Source organism: Lipophrys pholis (genome assembly GCF_963383615.2).
Source record: "Lipophrys pholis genome assembly, chromosome: 4".
In the NCBI taxonomy this organism is placed as follows: domain Eukaryota; kingdom Metazoa; phylum Chordata; class Actinopteri; order Blenniiformes; family Blenniidae; genus Lipophrys; species Lipophrys pholis.
This window is the reverse complement of record NC_137637.1, coordinates 21,441,372-21,460,034: the sequence shown is the minus strand read 5'-3', so window position 1 is coordinate 21,460,034 and position 18,663 is coordinate 21,441,372. Positions and strand designations below refer to the sequence as shown.

Sequence of the window (18,663 nt, the reverse complement as noted above, 5' to 3'; positions counted from 1 at the left end):
AAACAACATTTTTCTTCCTCACACCAGTACCCTCCTTGTCCTCCCTCAATGCATCTGGATACATTCTGATTTGTGTTTTAACTGTTTAATCTAGATGATGCACTAATCCACTCCTATATCTCATATACAACTTAATCAGGGCACTGGAGGTGATTGCAGGTGATGTGTGATCACTGGTCGATTGCAGGGCAAAGATAGGAATATTGAAAGTTACACACACACTCACATTCACACAAATGGACAATTTAGATTCACGAGAGTCTAGGCTGAGCATGTGACTACTTTTTGCTGTATGTGAATATGTATGCAATATCCAATTATAACAGATATTTCCTGTATTACTTTATTGGGACAGTTTTGTTCACAATATACAAACACCAGGATTGTAATAAAAAAAAATACGATTTTTTTTTTTTTTAAAGTAATGAGAATATAAGGAATATTAATGAAGTATATCCTAAAACACTATATGAAAATAAGTGAAACCGAAAACAGAAGTAAACTAAATATGAGAACATACACTTGTCTGCAGAGCAGTGTCAGTTACTAAGTAGTCTGATGAAGTTCTACCAGACTTTATTGATAATCTGTTGATAGTCTGGCAGGTCACGGCAGATACTTGTTGATTTGAAGGACTTCAGCGTTTCAGTCCACGGCCTGAAAGTCAGCCTGGAAAGGTCTGAGCAGGGTGGTCGTCAGGAACATGCTGGGATGTACAGAGAGTGACCTCTGCTGCACAACTCTGCCTGCACGCGCGCTCGTGTCAGCGGTGACGTCTCGGCTGCTTTTACGACGGTGTGCTTACACAATGACAATTTCCGTCAGTTTGACTCGCTGATCGCGACCGCGTTGAGCGAGCCTTTTTTTCTTTCGCTTCCATCTTCGGCCGAAACGACACTTTTGTCAAAACAAACTATCGACCGCTATCCGAGACTGTGTCCGACACGCAGGAAGGCAGATTTGGGGGACAGGTCCAGGTCGTACTTGCACAGTTTGAACTCGTTAAATAGCAGCTCGAGGCCCAGCGGAGAGCTCGAGCGGCGGCTCCGAAAAAAGTTTGTTGTTGTCACGTGACGTCAGACGAATGTGGCGTTGAAAAAAAAAAAAAGTTTGTTTGGATAGTAAACCTGCGCGAGTCACGACATTATCACCGCTTACTGATCTACATCTTCGTCACAATGCCTCAACCGAAATGCCGAAAGATTGCCGTTATAGGTTACCGGTCTGTAGGTGAGTACAGCGCCCGGGCTCGTGCGAAGCTAATGTTGAGCTAACATGCTAACGTCCTGGCTTTGTTTTCCTCTCGCCGCTCCGCTGACAACAGGGACGCCAGTTTAGCTTTGTTAACCTTTCTTTGTGTTTACCTGTGTTTTCTACGCAGGTGATCGCTTAACCACATAGTGCGTAACTTTGTTGCTGTCGACGAGATCGGGGCAATATGAGCAATTTTCTCTCTACGCTTCGTAATTTGTCTCAAAAAAGTTGAAGGATTTTAAATTTACGTTTGAAGAAAAGTCTGCATACATGGGGGCTACACACCATGTTTTTCGTATGATTTTATATCACTCACTCAAATTGAGATCGTCCCACCACACACACTACAAGGTGGGGTAAACTAAACCTCAGAAATATGAAGTGTGATCAATAAATACTAATGAGAAATTATACAAAAGCAACATTGACATCAGAACTCATGTCATAAATTGAAAGATCAGATCAGTTGTTCACTGATCAAGTTTTTAATAAGTTGACTGATTTACACGTGTGTCCAATCTGAGGCTGCTCCACCACTGATGTCTGATTGTTGACTCTTAAAATTTAAAAAATTGTTCTTGTCCCAGTACAAGTTCAGTGAAATTGAACATGCGAGGGTGTATACAAACACGTGGATCCAAATGACACTCTAAAGCACGCACTTTACTAAAATACTAGAACATTCCCAAGTGATGCTTTGTTTAGTGCAGTTACAGCTCATACAGAGACACTGTTCTCACTTTCATTGTCCTGCAGCTCCTGCCTGAGGGCAAAGCTCAAACAAAATGTGACCACAATGAGGCGGGTCCCCAAGACTATAGTGCATTTATTTTTTGGCATGTATAGTTGTATGGTCTTTTGTGTCTCACGATATATTTGATCAATACCATGTACGATTGAGTGTGCATATCAGATAGCAACACCTGCTGAGGAACTCAGGAGTTTACAAGAAGATTAAGTAAGAACTCTTACACAAATATAATGTATCGACCATAGATTTGCTTTTTAAAGAGTTTGAGGTTTTATTTACTAGCTTAACTCTAGTTTCTACCTATTCGTCATCCTTTACTCTGAGTTGCGAGATGAAATTAAAATGATCTAATACCCAACAATTGATGTCTTGGTGGAGTCGTAAAAAATCGATCTCAACAGGCTTTTCAGTCAAATAACGTACACCTTGTGTGGTTTTCCTCCTCTTCCACAGGAAAGTCATCTCTTACAATACAGTTTGTGGAAGGGCAGTTTGTTGACTCTTACGATCCAACCATTGAAAATAGTAAGTTTTTGCTGTTGTATGATGTTGCACAAAATAAAATGACAGTATAGTTTATTTATTGTAAAGTTGTCATGCTAAACCTTCCTTTTCTCTGCAGCCTTTAACAAAATGGTCAATGTGAATGGCCAGGACTTCAATCTGCAGCTAGTTGATACAGCTGGACAAGTAAGTGTTAAATTCACCTTGGTAACTGGCACAAGGATCAATGTCTTTAAATTCAAAATCAACTCTTCGATATATTACCATCAAAATAACATTTGGCCTTGTAGATAGACTCATGCTTTGGTGTTGCATTAACTGAAAACCAGTGCTAGACAGTTATACTCTGTGTTCTTAATTTCTTCTTTCCATCTGTAGGATGAGTACTCAATTTTTCCACAATCCCATTCAGTGGACATCCATGGCTATGTTCTCGTCTATTCAGTGACTTCCATGAAAAGGTGAGTGGACTTTAGATTTTTTTTCTCTATCTGTAAGTCATGGTGCACACACACACACACACACAAAATTCAAGCAACGCCAACAGCGTCTGTAAATGTCGATTTATTTATTTTTTTTGTAATTGTTTTTTTTTTGTGATGTTGCTAAATTAAAACACAAGTGTCATTCAGTCATGTATAATTCCCCTGTTGATGGGTTTTATAATGTTCCATCCACACTGTCTCAACGAAGCATTTTACTGATTGTTTATGGTGGCAGCCTTTAAACTTGTACTCTGTTGTCTCCGGTATGTTTCTGCATTTTCCTTTGACAAAATAGTGTGAAGTTGAATTTTTGTGTTGGAGCTACTGGTGTATTACAAGAACTTTGAATTTCCGAAAGCATTGTTTGCAAGTGTTTGTTTGTCTCCGTTCAGTTTTGAAGTTGTGAAGGCTCTACACGACAAGCTGCTCGACATGGTCGGGCAGATGCAGTAAGTGTTGTTGGCTCTTGGAAATACAGTGTATATGAAATAGTTTTTCACCATGTTGATTTTTGAATACAATATTTTACTTTTAGGGCCCCGACTGTTCTTGTTGGGAACAAGAAAGATCTCCACATGGAAAGGTAAACAAGGAAACTTAAAGTCTTCAAAATATACTCGACCCATGATGTGCTGTTGTATCTTGCAGTAACCCAGGGGCTCCGCTACTTGTGGCTTTTTAGTTTCTCTATATTGGCTCTCTGAAGTTTTCTGAAAATTACATGTAGAACAATTTTCATTCGATTATCTTTTTTTTTTTTTTTTGCATACCTGGATTATTTTCAGAAAGACTCTAGTTGCAAAAAAAACCCCAAAAAGCCAAAATGTTTGAAACGGTCAGGAATGGTGCAGAAACAGGTCAAAAGTCTAAATGGCTAAAACAACTAAACTAGTCGAATCAATTAAAAAAAGGTTAAAATGGCTACAAAGGTATATCAAAAAAAAAATTCTACCTTTATTCCTAAAATATGGAATCTGACCAATATTTTATTTAAAAAAGAAAACTCTGTTTTGTTGTCTTGCAACCTTGCCACTAGTCATTGTAACTCTTGAGAACAGTTCTGAGGCGGATGTCCTGATGTCGTATCAAAGATACTCTCTCCTTTCATAAACGCGCTCTCTGTTCCCAGGGTTATCAAGCCGGAGGAGGGGAAAAAACTTGCCGATTCCTGGGGTGCAGCCTTCATGGAGTCCTCAGCCAAGGAGAATGAGGTAATGATGGACGTGCTGGAAAACCCAACTGTGAGCACGAGCTCACCAGTGCGGCCCGACGCTGATTCACACTCTCACGGTGGCATTTTCGTTTCGCAGACTGCCGTGGAGGTTTTCAAGCGGATCATTTTGGAGATGGAGAAAGCGGATGGGAATGCACAGCCGGAGGAGAAGAAGTGTGCTGTGATGTGAGAGTGGATCCAGGACCTCAGTAAGCGTATTTACTGAAGACAGGAGGCACAACTTCACCAGCCCGCCACCCGTGACCTCACTTGACACCACGACACCGCAGTGGAACGCCTTTGCTCCGTTGTGATACCAGATTGATTTCCATAGCGAAGCAGCCACTCACACAGTTGGGAAAAAAAAAAAAAAAAAAACCTTCTCACTAATTGTAACCGCCAGGGTGAGGTTTCTCCAGAGCAGGAATTATCTCTGTTTTAAACAATGACGCACCTTTAGTAAACCTTTTCTATCAAAATTGAAATGTTTCCTGTGATTAGGTGTAATCTGCAAATTTGAGTTGAGCTTCATGCTCAGTAAAACAAATATCACCAAAATTATTTGTTCAAATGAATTGCACCATTTCCTTTATTGTTTGAGCTATCATTGGGTAATATCTGACAAATCTATGGGTTGCTGGGTTTATGTACAGTGGGGACTGCTTCATAACCTCTCCTGGGGACTGGTGCGTTATTCCAGCCCGTCTTTTCACCAGTGACGCCGTGTCACAGTTCACATTGCTTCAAATGTGATCAAAGTGTCGCCACGTCTCACAAATGGTGGGTTTTCTCACACATCCTGTAATGAGATTTCACATGAAATCTCGCTGTACTTCCTTATCAACTTTCTTCAGGTACCGTTTGCCAATGAACCGTGGAGCCACGTCTCCACAACACGTTTATTTCACAACTCGCAGTTTATGCATGTAGACCTCCGATGATCTACAGTTTTAATTTTATTCCTCCAGTTTCTTTCACAATAACTTATAAATATGGCATATCATGGACAGTATTCAGAGAAATTTAGTCTAGATTGGCTAGATATTTGCTATATACCAGTTAAGGCCTTTATTTTAATAATATAAATAGAATATTAGATATTGGTTTGGTACTATTGGTTGTATCTTCAGTGATGCAACATTTATTTCTCCTTCAATTTCCTGAGTACATTAAATGCTTATGTGCATTGCAATTCTGAACATTGTTGAGTTAAATTTTTTAAATGACCTTTTTAACATGGCATGAGAGTATTTAAGTGGCTGATTCCCACAGCATTGGATAAGTAATTTTCGGACCCATGGTTTTCGATTTGATGCTTGATGAAGCCAGTCCATTATGGTTTGCTATTTGTCCCATAATTCATACTTCAGAGTTTGCATTGTAATTTCCACATTCAAAATCTTAGACATGTCATAGAGTCAATAGCCCTACAAAGATATGACAAATCTTTTTTTTTTTTCTTTCTTCCTATGAACCTCATGTACCTGTAGTGGGTAATTGTAACTTTTTATGAAGTGTTGTGCTGACTGAGTAGCTGAAGGATGATGGTTAAACAGAAGCTGGTGATGCTGTGTCTTGTGCCTTACAGTTGTTCAGACTCCCTCATCTGCTTCTTCCCACGACACAAGGTGCTCTTTAAGGTTTTTTTTTTCCTCTTTGTTGACTTGACACCATGGGTACAGGAGTTGTGCACCTGACCAACAATATTCCCATGTGTGTCAAAGTTCATTCAGAAATCTTGCTGTACACAGTTTTGTATATAAATAAATCTGTCACTCATTTGATGGGTCTATTTTTGGGCTGTCATTATTTATACAGGAATGCAGTTTTGATAGAAAATGTTCAATATGATGCGGCAATCTTCTATATTACTTTATCCATCTCGGGGTAGTGCACTGCTAGAGCCAATTCCAGCTGTCTGGGGGAATTAGGCAGAGTACTGTATGGACGCGTTTCAAGTTCATGGAAATGTTGGAAAGGCACTGATGCACACAGGTTCATGCATTGGGGTGATTTAAATTCGACAGTTATCTTCAAATACATGTTTTTACACTGTACGAGGTATTATGCAAAACTACACACAAAGTAAGCCAGACTTGCAAAAGGTAAAATTACATAATGGCCACATTTTATGGTATGCATTGGAAATGCATACGAGTATAAAAACGAAATTCGCCTATATTAGCGCAATTATATCACGTGCTACACAGGGATCTATTTCAATGATGGACATTGTGATCGACTTATGTCCACACAAATGCATGACCACTTATTTGCCCTACCATTTCTTCTGAGTAGGCGTGAGGCACTCGTGGTCTCCTTCGGATTTAAGGTTGCACACTCGCCAGTGTCGTTGCGGAATGAACTGTGTATTACGGTACCGGGGCAGCTCTGGTCTGGACTGAAGCGGAAGACCTGCGTGGTTTTACGGGATCCTGCAGCCAGTTGAACGTCACCGGGCTACAGGAGGGCGATTGACCTCATGGAAGATGGAGTGTGTGAGTTATCCGCTTTTTTTGTAGCTTCTTTAGCTCGACAGCACTTTAAAAAACAGAAGACCCTCAATATGGAAACGAAATCAAGAAACATGACTTTTCACGGCATGCTAACGGTAGAGGCTAGCCGGCGAGCTAATTCTTGGCTTAGTTCTGGAACTTCAGCCGCTCGTAAACTGTTAGTCTACCGGCAGGGCAGTACTTCCTTTGAGCAACGATTCTAATCATGCTTTCTGCTCGGTGCTTTTGAGCAGTCACGACCAAAGAGGATCGTTTCGCCTCGCCGCAGTAGCTGCCGTAAAGTCACCTCCACTAATGTCAACAGATTGTGATGCTAGCTAGCAGGGTGCTAACGCGTCGTCTGTCCCGTTAATAATGTTTTATAAAAGTTCATCAGCAACGACAAACTGTCTGCTGGGCAAATAGAGATACTAGATCATTGTGAGTTTGTTTGTTTTTTTAAATTGTATAACGTATTCCTCTCAGTTTGATGGTTAACCGGGCAGCCGGATGCAGTGAGTGAAGTTACAAAGTACAGTCAGCTCAGTGGGAGTCATGAATAATGAAGCAGGGCAGACGCTTCACCCTGCTGTTGACCCTTTACCAACACATCTTCAGTGCTATCAGGCTGTGGATACACTACTCATCCTACGACATCCGGATTGATTTAATCTACCACTTCCCCCTAAACAAACTGACCACTGACGACTGATTGTTTTTATAGTTTCCATTAAATTATTATTTTATATAGAAATGTTGTTATTGCACGCAGTTAGATTTTCTTTTGCTATGATTTGTTATGCTGATTGGTTTTTAGCCATTTTGGCCAGGGGCTACAACAACAGAGTTGCAGAAATTATGAAGCCTCCTGTCATGGATTTCACTATTATGTAAACTGTTTATTGTCAGTGACAGATGCTAAATACTTTATGTCTCGGGAACACAAATAACACCACTAACTATTACCTGATTGACAGTGACTAAGTAAGTTATTTGCAGCCCTAATATTCACGCAATACTATAGAACCACTCAACCACTTAATCCCTCTCTGGATCCTGTGGCACCGGAGCCAATCCGGTGCACCCTGCACATGTCACCATCTGTCATAGGACAGACAAACGGTCACACTAGTTCACCTAATATGTGTGTATTTAGCCTTTGCTTGTTCTCCCTGTTCAGTTTTATTTTCTCAGCCACTCTGGTTTTCTCTCAAGCTCCACATAGAAATGCAGCCAAGCCTGCAATCAAATGGAGAATATTCTTGCTGCGAGGCGAGAGCGTTAACCACTACACAGCCTTGCGCCCTTCCCACTTAACTTTAAATAAACCTTAGTTTTAACCATAACTTTACATTTTGCAATATGACAACAAAACTTAATGACTATAGAGGAGTCAAACATTTCTGGAGCTTGGATTGGTTTTCTAATTATCATGGGATTGTAGATTGTTTTGACTGACATCAAATAACTCAAACAAAGGATCTTAACAATTATGTTTTTGTTTCAGATTCCAGCGACCATCGATGACTTTGAAGGCAAAAAGGAGCCAGTGGTAGAAGGTGAGAAACTTACTTACATTTCATGAGTTCACTCAGAAATGTCGAAATGTGAAAACGTTTCTCTATCCCTCTATTTTATTTCCAGATCCAGAGCACAATGTCTACACCAGGTTTATGAAATCCCACCGATGTTATGATCTGGTACCCACCAGCTCCAAATTAGTTGTGTTTGATACGTCACTTCAGGTAAAATCAAAAAAACTCGGGTAACAATGCTTTCATTATGTGCCTCAAACCAGTAAAGATTGATGGCTTCTGTTGTAATTTTCTAGGTGAAAAAGGCCTTTTTTGCACTTGTTTCTAACGGGGTGAGAGCAGCGCCTCTGTGGGACAGTAAGAAGCAGTGCTTTGTTGGTAAGGCAATTTATTTTCCTCATTAAATGTGTGAAATCTGGTAAGAAAACTTCCTGATATGAAGCTTCTCTTTCTACTGTGCAGGTATGCTCACCATCACGGACTTCATTAACATTCTTCATCGCTATTACAAATCTCCCTTGGTAAGACGGTTATTGTGGAGATGTTTTAAATTTTTAACTAATGTTTTGAATGTATAGCACTTTTTCTATTCGCCTTTCCTCCATTGCCCCATGGATAATGTAGTTTTTTTCATTTTCCTCTTTATTTGTAATTTTTCAGGTTCAGATTTATGAATTGGAAGAGCACAAAATTGAAACCTGGAGAGGTGAGAATGTTTTCAGGAATCCTTGACCTCATTTACACTCATGATCTTCAAAGTAAACTGATCCGTCTGCTTCTGTTTGCTATAGAGTTGTATCTTCAAGACTCTTTCAAGCCTTTGGTTAGCATATCTCCCAATGCGAGGTGAGTTCTCGTGCTACACTTTGTAATCAGTGGTGTCAAACCTAACTTTCCTGGGGAGATGTTTCTGTCTGTTTTTGTTCATTCCAAGTAGATTTTGATGTAGTACTTACCTAAACTTACCTTGTTGATCTGAATACAAGACCGACACTGATTCTCCTTGGAAATGTGAAAAAAGTGGGCTCACTTATTTGAGCTCTATCATATTGGTCCATATTGGGGTGTTAAACTCTAGATGACTGAAACACATTGAGTTGAACATGTGTGAACAATTAAACATTTCACAATATCTATAAGGACAAACACACTCCATGACGACAACATACGGAGGAAGTTTAGTCACTGAGACATGCAACATGACAAAGACTGACTCTTCATTTTGTAAAACCTTCAACCAGACTCATGTAAATTGATACCTATTACTGATTTGTCACTGATTTTGTTTACAAGTGAAGATAAGGGCATTTGATTACGTTGTTTCTTCCAACCACAGCGTTATTGTGGCAATATTGCTACAGCATGCGTGTTTTTATTCCCTCAGACTGAAGACATAATTTAGAAAACGCAGCAGTTTGAATTTATGCTGGATCACAGTTCTTCTCTGTAAAAACAGCCTGTTACACCACATGAATCTTCTCCGCCAGCCCAGACTGGCTTTAAACTCAGTATCAGGGATGTCGAGCTCTGGAAATTTTCTGTGCCTTTAGCTGAATAACATCTCTGGTTATGTTTGTTCTGTCTTTATGTTTCTCTGTCACGTAATCATTCCCTCTCCTATCTATGTCTGTAAACCACTTTGAAGACCACAGCACAATCTCTTTCCACTGTTTTTGTTTCTCGGACTCTTTTTTTGATCCTCACCTTCTTACCTTGCACTCTGTGATACCGTATTTCTTTGAAGCTTGACAGTTAATAGCATTGATTACTTTTAAATGACAACCATAACTGTATCTTTTTATGTTTATGGACATTTAAAAGATAAGCTGAAGAAGAGCAGATATCTCTTTCCTTAAACCCTGAATATCAGATGATCTCTCTTTTTCCTTATATTTAGACCAATAAGGTAATATTCAGTTCCTGGTGTTATGCTGCGTTCTGCATAAGAGACTTTAGCAACATGCTGTTGTTCGAGGCGATATGCCGAGACCTCACTGTGCCAGTCGAACGTCAGACAGATTAAATGGTGACTTGGTGATTTTACCAGGAGGAGAATCCAGCTTCTAGTGCATCTCAAATGTTTTGGATGGCAGCGAGGATGACTCATGAGAGGAGGAGCATGGACGCTGGAGTGAAACCAGCGAGACAGGGGATCTGTGTGAGGAATAGGATATAGGACGTGGACGCTGTAGGCTGTATACAAAACTCTGAATACGCACTGGTAGAAAGTCACATTCATATCTTCATGAAAACAAGATTTGCCAAACGAATGTTTAAATATCAGCCTTGTTCAGTTATTATGCAAAGTAATTTGGTCTTTACTCAATATGCTCAGCCACAGACAACTAAATAAACTCCTTGGACCTTCTTTCTGTCACAGTTTGTATGATGCTGTATCGTCACTGCTGAGGAACAAGATCCACAGATTGCCTGTCATCGACCCCCTGACGGGGAACACACTCTATATCCTCACTCACAAGAGGATTCTCAAGTTCCTGAAGCTTTTTGTAAGTCACCTGGGCTTCTGTCTTTCCTGCTGCATCAAATACTTTTACTTAGTTTTAGCGTTTGTGTGTGTGTGTGTGTGTGTGTGTGTGGCTTGGTAACAGGGTAAATGAAAGAATATGTTTGTTATTCATCAAACCAAGACAATTACTCCTCTTTTTCTCAAGTCTAATCTCTTGTTTCGGTTGTCAGATATCAGAGATGCCAAAGCCCTCGTTCTTGAGTCAGACGTTGGAGGAGATGAACATCGGGACATTCCACAATATCGCAGTGGTTCGCACAGATACGCCGCTGTACACAGCGCTCGGTATCTTTGTCGAGCAGAGAGTGTCTGCGCTCCCCGTCGTGGATGACAAAGGTCTGTAGACGACATCCCTCCTGATTGTTGCACTGATGTTCAGATATGTGATAAACGAATATTTGATGTCTCGATGTGTTTTCTCTATCTTGCAGGTCGAGTGGTGGACATTTACTCCAAATTTGATGTCATAGTAAGTTGAAACCAGTTTTTGTGCGCCCGTCATGGTACTTCCAACATTTTATTGGTATTTGTATTTGTACGTCGGCGATTGTGGGAATATTATTCTAAACAGCACGAGCATGGCTGTGCTTTGGTAAAAAGCTGTTCTGTATCACAAGTTACAGCACAATATACTGCAAGGAGGGCGGTACAATGCAATTTTTTTCTATGCATGTAAAATATAATTTGAAAGCATAATATTGCTAACACTGCTTCTTTCACACCATTTAAAAAAAAAAAAAAAAGGCCCATGAAGGTTATACAGTTAATAAAAAAAAGTCCTTCATCATGTCTCTGTAGAACCTGGCCGCAGAGAAAACTTACAACAACCTGGATTTGACGGTGACCAAAGCCCTGCAGCATCGCTCTCAGTACTTTGAAGGAGTGCTGACCTGCAACAGGCACGAGACCCTGGAGGCCATCATCAACAGGCTGGTGGAGGCTGAGGTGAGGAGCAGACGCCAACATGAGAATCTCCAATGTACTTTACTCGTATCACATGTTTTCCTTGGCGATGTCAAAACACTTTACACTTTTAGTTACATGCCATCATTCTTGGTGGAACAGACTGGACACAGGCAGTATTTTTGCTGCTAAAGCCAGTTTAAGTAGTGTCCAGGTCCATTTCACTGCACAGTTTAAGGCAGCGAGCCTCCAGACGTTATTTGGACGGTGGATCTTCGAAAACGACGGCCGATAAAATAGCGCACACCTTGCTGAAAGCCGTTTAACTTATACGTACAGTAGAACCTTGCTCTATGGACCTGGTAAGAGCAGAGAAATAGTCGAGCACGGAGAGATTTTAACTGTTAACGCACCTTAATGAGCGGACAGCCTCCCGCAGCTCGGTGCTGCTGTGAAGTTTATTTCAGTCAAACATGAGGCCCGTGGACCAAAACCGGCCGCAAAAAGCTCCAATCCAGCCCCAGAAACCACCAAGCAAGGTGGTTATATAGGATTTTTAATTTAACATTTTTTTACATTTGACTGTATTAGACAGCAGAATGTTTTATTAAAATTAACTATGTTGAGATTGTAGTCATTTCTAATACTAATTGTGTGATCTTCAAAATACATCATGTACACTGTGGCCACAACAAAGAAACACTTTCAAGTGTAAATTTAAAAAAGTTATGTCAGCATTATTTTACCAGTCCAGCCCACTCAAGATGAAGCTGGACTGTAGGTGGCTTCTGAAATAAAATTTTACTTAGTATTTATTTTGTATACCTCTTTGTAGATATTATATTCATGTTTAGATATATATATATTGTGTACATCTTTATATTGGTTCAGTTATGTGCTTTTAAATATGTATGTTTCTTCCATAACATATTATTTGGTGTTTGGTTCGTTCAATATCAACTGGCCCTACTTATTTACCCCATCACACGTTACACCCTCCCAAAATAAAAGCTTGGGAGAGCCTGAACCCGCTGCTGAAAAAAATCCTAGAGGAAACACTGGATTGTTTATATGCATTTTAACTTAAATTACAGCAATAAATTTGCACATTTGACAATATATATGATGTCTGCAGTCATTTCTGAGTGCATTTTATTAAAAAATCAAATTGAAACTTTAGAACTTTAGACCTTAAAGAATGATGTCTTCTGCTGACCCGGTTGCAGTCTGGGGAGGAAATGTTTTGTCGAGATGCGAGTAACATAAAACGTGTTCCTGTGTGTCTCCCAGGTGCACAGGCTGGTGGTGGTGGATGAGCAGGAAGTGGTGAAGGGAATCGTGTCCCTTTCAGATATTCTTCAGGCTCTCGTGCTTACCGATGGAGATGAAGGTGACAATGTTGTTGGTGTTTTTGGAAATGAAGCAACGTTTTGCTGGAAATATTGTCGTATTTACATTATTGTGATGATCGGATTTTTCTTCCCACAGGCACGGCTTGAGAAAATAATTCAAACAAAAGGAAAGGCAACAGAAAACGGGGAGAACGAAGAGGCGCGCGAGAGGGGAGTTATGAGAGCATATTGATTCACACACCCTGGTCCATTCTATCTGGAAGGCTTCCTCCGGTCTCTAACAATCTGGGATTCACTAGGTTTTAGCAATATATCTTTAAATCATATTAGTGGCGCAGGACGCTTGGAGCTGCCTGTAATTTGAGCCAAAAAGTGAGTCACCAGAGAGCCGAGAAATATGTAAAAGCACAAGAAACCTCTGAAAAGGAGACGCCACATATATATTTCCAGCAATTCTTTGGCTGTTGTTCAGCTAATTAACACTGACTAGATATATTCCTAGTAATCAAATCACCAGTTAACTTCTGAATGACTGCTGTCATAAGGCTGAAATCTACAAACACTTCAAGCCTTAAAATGTATTAAGAAGTATTGTACTTAACACCCTGGCATTTTCTTGAGCTTTGTTCTGTGCGAATAAATAGTTAACTATTTTAAATTATTTTGCATTCTCTCATTGTGTTAAATTGATTACTTAAATGGAAACTGAAGATTGAACTGTCTCACTCACACGCCTTCAATATGTAACTACATATTGTAACCTTAGTATTTATTACTATGTATGTGGTAAGTGTAACACCAGTATAACAGCATTACATTTGTCTATATAAAGTGTACACTTATGTTTGATTCAGAATTCAAACACTAAACTTTGGCTTGTCTTATCAATGATTCCACATTTAAAAACAAATAAAGCGTCGTGCCGTTGACTAAATGAAGTGAAAATTGTAGAAACGGCTAAATGAAGCTCTTCCAACTCGCAGTACTGAAAGAACTGAAGGGCTCGGGGTTCAACCTGTTGTGTGTGTCCAGTGAGAAGCAGACTTGGAGTAGCACTTAAAGCTCCCGTGAAAACCTCTTCAACACGGCCTAAAACATCTTTAACGTTGGAGTTCCCAACTCTGGATATTTATGGGTTTTCTGTTTTGACATTGTGTGTGTTGTCATTCAGTGTAAAAATGTCTGTGATGGATTATACCATTTACTGAAGACACTTTTCTTTTTTTCTTTTTTTCTCTAGCTTGATTTGTTGTTCACATCTTGGGTTCTTGGGCTTTCAAGGATTTGTTGTTACTGCTTTTAGTGCCGCACCCATTTTTTTTGTTTGTTTGTTTTTTAAATGGTTAATCACTTCCGAGTGTGGTCCAAATTAACGTCATATCGGTTTCTATTTTCATGCCATCTGTGTGCTATGATGATGACAGAACATCAAATTATTTCGATTTATTAACCGTCTTTCTGTTCAACGTATTTAGCAGACTTTTATAAAACTCACCCAAGACCAGCATTTTCCTTTTCTTCAGCCTAAAGAGGAACATTTCACATTTAGTCTTGGCGTACATGAAATGACACATGTACGGCTGTATGTAAACACCGTTTTTGTACTAATCTGCGTTGAGATTATAGTTTTGAGTATGAGCAATAAAGGATCTTCAAGATGGAGTTCTAAATTGCATTGATTTATTTCAAATGTGTATATATATATATATATATATATATATATATATAATGCCAAACATCGAAAGAAACTTTTCTATCAGATCCAATGTTTTCTCACTGCCAGAGCTCACAATAACATTAAACTCACTTCAGTTCAGGGTCCATGAAAATCCACACATTTTTACGCTTTTTTACAAAAAGTTTTGACCCTTAAAATTTCATGATAGGGACAAAAAAAAAAGTTTAATCTGAACTCCACCCTGGTGTAGTGGTTAGCAGCAAGCTAGAGAAAAGGTGTTGGGGGTCAAGACAGGGCCGGGCCTTTCTGGGTGTAATCTGCACATTCTCCTCGTCTATGCATATTTCTTTTCTCCGGATACTCTAGTTTCCTCTCACAGTGCAAAAATGTGAGTTGAAGGGTTATTAGTGAGCCCCAATTGGCTGAAGGTGTGAATGTGAGTGTGTCTGTTTGCTCTGGGATAGATGCTCGAGCTGTCCACGGTGTATCCTGCCCATTGTTAGAGCCCTGAGCTGGATAATACAGAAAATGATTTCACTTCACAAAAACTCATCTTCATGATATTACGTTTGTTACTCACACTAGTTCATTAGGAATAAGTTACTTGGCTTTCACTGCTGCAACACTGACCTCTCAGCTGCATTGTACCGTCGTCATTACCTGCTCATTCAGAACTATGCAAGTCTCGACCGGCAGGTACTTTTACTGGAGAATTGCAGTAAATGTCTTCTATTATATTTACACTTTGGCCCATGTGCTTCACATTTGACGTCTCAAGATTAAATGCTTTATACCTGCCCTGTGGACTATTACAGGCAACATAAGCCAACCTTCTAGCACCGTCTCAACCAACTCTTGGGGGAAATATCAGGCTATTTAAATGTCCCACTTTCCCTTCATCAAACTTAATTTATCTGGCAGGTCTCGTGAAGCTACAGTTGAGTGTTTCACAGGAGGCTTGACACTGTGGTAGCTTTATAAAACAAGAATGGATGAGGCGCTGTGACGAAACCACTGAACTCTGTGGTCCCAAACCATCTGACCAAGGAAAATGTGTCGCATCGCTGCTTCACTGAATGCATAGTTCAAGTTAGATAACCAACTCTATATTAATATGAAGATACTTTATTGTCAAAATATGCTCATTCTCATGAGCTGAAACAACATTCCACTTCACATCTTCAAAGTGTGGGACACTACAGAATCTAGAAGTCAGGGTGTGCCTGTGAGAAGTAGAACGTAAAACCTTTAGGATTCATCGCACAAGAACTGAATTTATGATCAATGTAATAGATACAAAATGAAACATTAAAGCTAATTCAGAACTATACATGTTAAAGCAGTTACAGACTATATCTATTTAAGAAAAAAAAAAGGATTGAACATGCACATTGCACAAGGAGGGTTATGATTTTCATTGCCAACGTCTGTTTGTAATAAGATCTTGGAGAGTGAAAAAGTCTGAAGAGTCAGTAAACACAGACACCGCATAGAAAAACAACTGTATTTATTTATTCTACAACTGGAGGTTACATGATGATGTCCTGAAGGGTTATTACATTGATATAACTCTTTGCCATCACTGGACAAAGACCTAGAAAATGTACAGCCTGCAATTTTATCCCTCATTTGTTTGAGTCACCCCACTACTTGCACAGAGAGCAAAATACTAAAAACATGATATAGTATGCACGTTTACACTGTAAGGCAAACATAAAGTCTTACTTGTTAAATATTTTTCACATTCCGTCGCGCACCCCAGTCCTTCCAGCCCAAAACAACAGCACCAATTGCAGTTTAGTTGCTCTTACATCTCTTGTAAAAGGTGATTACACAATGAAAAATGCGCAGGCGGAGATGACAGAAACAACAGCAACACATTTCAGTAGTATTTGCTTTCTACATTTCTCTTCCCACCTATCAAAAGGGGAAAGCCTGATTCTCTCCACGGTTTCCAGTCAGACGAAGGTTACAGCGACTGACTGGCACGACTTGTGTAAACATTCTCATTTTCAGTGGCGTGACCTTAGATAAACATTGGAGGCTGCGGCCAGAGATGATTCTGAGAACAGTTTAGGTTCAATGCCGCGAAGTCAAAAGTAGTGCACATGTGGCCTTTCAGGCTCTCACAGCATACATGTTTAAATAACACACACACACACACACACACACACACACACACACACACACACACACACACACACACACACACACACACACACACACACACACACACACACACACACACACACACACACACACACACACACACACACACACACACACGCACAGAGTACCTGGGAAATTTGCATATGGGTAAAGACAATAGTGAAGCTAATTCCTGAAAACATAAACACAGAGCGATTTGTTACATTGGAGGAAGCATCCACATATTGAGGAGGTATTGTATGGTAGATTAAAGAGCTCATAATGGGGGGAAAACAAATCAAGCACTGCCCTGCAGTGCTGGAAGGATACATACGATTTAACCACTTTCTTTAATATAAAAGATTAAACCAACTGTAACATACTTAGACCTACAGTTATTCTCGTATACAGACGAGTATCATATCTGGATTGTTGGTTTATGTGGAGTATAGTGGTTACACCGGGCCAGGGAGAGGGTCCCCTGAGGTGAAAATAACATTAGACATGCTGTGCCAGAACAAAATATTGACATAAAAACAAAGTATCATTCAGATTCCAGGAGTTTGTGTGTTTTTGGCTCAGATACAAAGAAACGTGTGAGTGAGAAGTTTTGTTTGGTGCAAAGGACGGTTAACATATATGTTGCGTACACCAGCATATCTGAAGGAATGTAGCAGTATTTGTTCTTATTTCAGATTAAACATTCAGAGTAGCACAGTAATTAAAAAAAAACCCATACAACATAAAACCTGATGCCATCTGGCTCAAAGTATTTTGTGATTCTGATCAGGAGCCACTGAGTATGTCACCAGACAGGTTTCAGGTGTTTCTCAGTTACAATGACAGTCTTCACTAGTTATTTTTTTTATTTTTTTGCCTTTACAGGGTGCACCAGTAAAACAGTGTGCAGCTGTGAGCCCTTCTTCCACCTGTTTTAATGTCCTATTCAACCAAGTGGACCACGAGTGTCTCCTACAGCTCATTAATTCAGAGTGACAGTTTCACTCAGACTATCATATACAAATAATTATATCAAGAAAATATAATGAAAAGTACTGCCAACTGACCAAGACACAAGCAATCAAACAGTAGCGTTGCAAAGAAAGAAATTAAAATGAACCTGCATGCGTGTGATTATAAATTGAGTTGACTTCAGTTCTATCAAATATAGATGGACATGCTGCTGTTCCTGCTCTGCATCGGGCTTGAATCTGTCAGTGATTTGGTCATGTTCATTCAACAGCAATCTTTTTTTTGTGTGTAACAAAATAAGCACACAGCTTCACATTTGATTTCTGCAAACATTCTGTTGGACATTCTGTATTCATTTTCCTGTCTTGCTCAAAGCTCACAAGTCTCCACATTTAGCTTTGCCAGCCAGAGAGCCACATGCACAAACTTTACAGAGATGAAATTATTTACACCCCTAAAAGGCAAAGCAGTTATATTACATGCATCATGCACGGTTATTTTTAACTGATTCATGAAGAGTTTTTTTTTTTCTTTTTTCAAAATTCCGTGTTCGCACGACAGTCAGGAGCAACCAATGGGCTGCATGTGACTTGCGGGATCACATGATGAGCCTATCTGACTTAAAAACATTCCTTACAATTACTGCTACTTTGCATGTGTGATTGTGGGCTTCCACAAAAGTGAAATTAATGACTTGGTCACTAAAAACACAGCAATCAAATATATTTCTATTATAAACTTTCTAAAGTGTGATTATGAAAATATGAACTGATATATGTTACCATACTTCATACAACGAGTAAGAAGAGGACAGTAAACAGGTTTATAGCGCCGCTCACCCGTGTG

General features: G+C 39.7%; 2 protein-coding genes across 2 annotated transcripts; both read left to right on the top strand.

The window, feature by feature from the left end:
* Nucleotides 1-624: 624 nt before the first annotated feature.
* On the top strand, nucleotides 625-5,988 carry rhebl1 (Ras homolog, mTORC1 binding like 1). The gene is made up of 8 exons (XM_080461933.1): nucleotides 625-1,230; nucleotides 2,459-2,530; nucleotides 2,628-2,695; nucleotides 2,888-2,970; nucleotides 3,387-3,443; nucleotides 3,530-3,577; nucleotides 4,124-4,205; nucleotides 4,305-5,988. The coding sequence occupies exons 1-8, from the start codon at nucleotides 1,179-1,181 to the stop codon at nucleotides 4,395-4,397; spliced, it is 555 nt and encodes a 184-aa protein (XP_080318059.1). The 5' UTR covers nucleotides 625-1,178; the 3' UTR covers nucleotides 4,398-5,988.
* A 423-nt stretch (nucleotides 5,989-6,411) lies between these two features.
* On the top strand, nucleotides 6,412-14,686 carry prkag1 (protein kinase, AMP-activated, gamma 1 non-catalytic subunit). Its single transcript, XM_080462638.1, has 13 exons — nucleotides 6,412-6,705; nucleotides 8,210-8,261; nucleotides 8,347-8,447; nucleotides 8,534-8,615; nucleotides 8,700-8,758; nucleotides 8,898-8,943; nucleotides 9,029-9,083; nucleotides 10,618-10,744; nucleotides 10,935-11,100; nucleotides 11,196-11,233; nucleotides 11,563-11,709; nucleotides 12,958-13,057; nucleotides 13,156-14,686. The coding sequence occupies exons 1-13, from the start codon at nucleotides 6,697-6,699 to the stop codon at nucleotides 13,164-13,166; spliced, it is 993 nt and encodes a 330-aa protein (XP_080318764.1). The 5' UTR covers nucleotides 6,412-6,696; the 3' UTR covers nucleotides 13,167-14,686.
* The last annotated feature ends 3,977 nt before the right edge of the window (nucleotides 14,687-18,663 follow it).

What these genes read in the sequence shown, in the direction of transcription:
- rhebl1 (XM_080461933.1), top strand. Translation starts at nt 1,179, where the DNA reads ATGCCTCAACCGAAATGCCGAAAGATTGCCGTTATAGGTTACCGGTCT. An exon ending in GACATGGTCGGGCAGATGCA is followed by an intron (nt 3,444 to 3,529) that starts GTAAGTGTTGTT and finishes TTTTACTTTTAG; the next exon opens with GGCCCCGACTGTTCTTGTTG. An exon ending in AAAGATCTCCACATGGAAAG is followed by an intron (nt 3,578 to 4,123) that starts GTAAACAAGGAA and finishes CTCTGTTCCCAG; the next exon opens with GGTTATCAAGCCGGAGGAGG.
- prkag1 (XM_080462638.1), top strand. An exon ending in CAAAATTGAAACCTGGAGAG is followed by an intron (nt 8,944 to 9,028) that starts GTGAGAATGTTT and finishes TGTTTGCTATAG; the next exon opens with AGTTGTATCTTCAAGACTCT. An exon ending in TCAAGTTCCTGAAGCTTTTT is followed by an intron (nt 10,745 to 10,934) that starts GTAAGTCACCTG and finishes TTCGGTTGTCAG; the next exon opens with ATATCAGAGATGCCAAAGCC.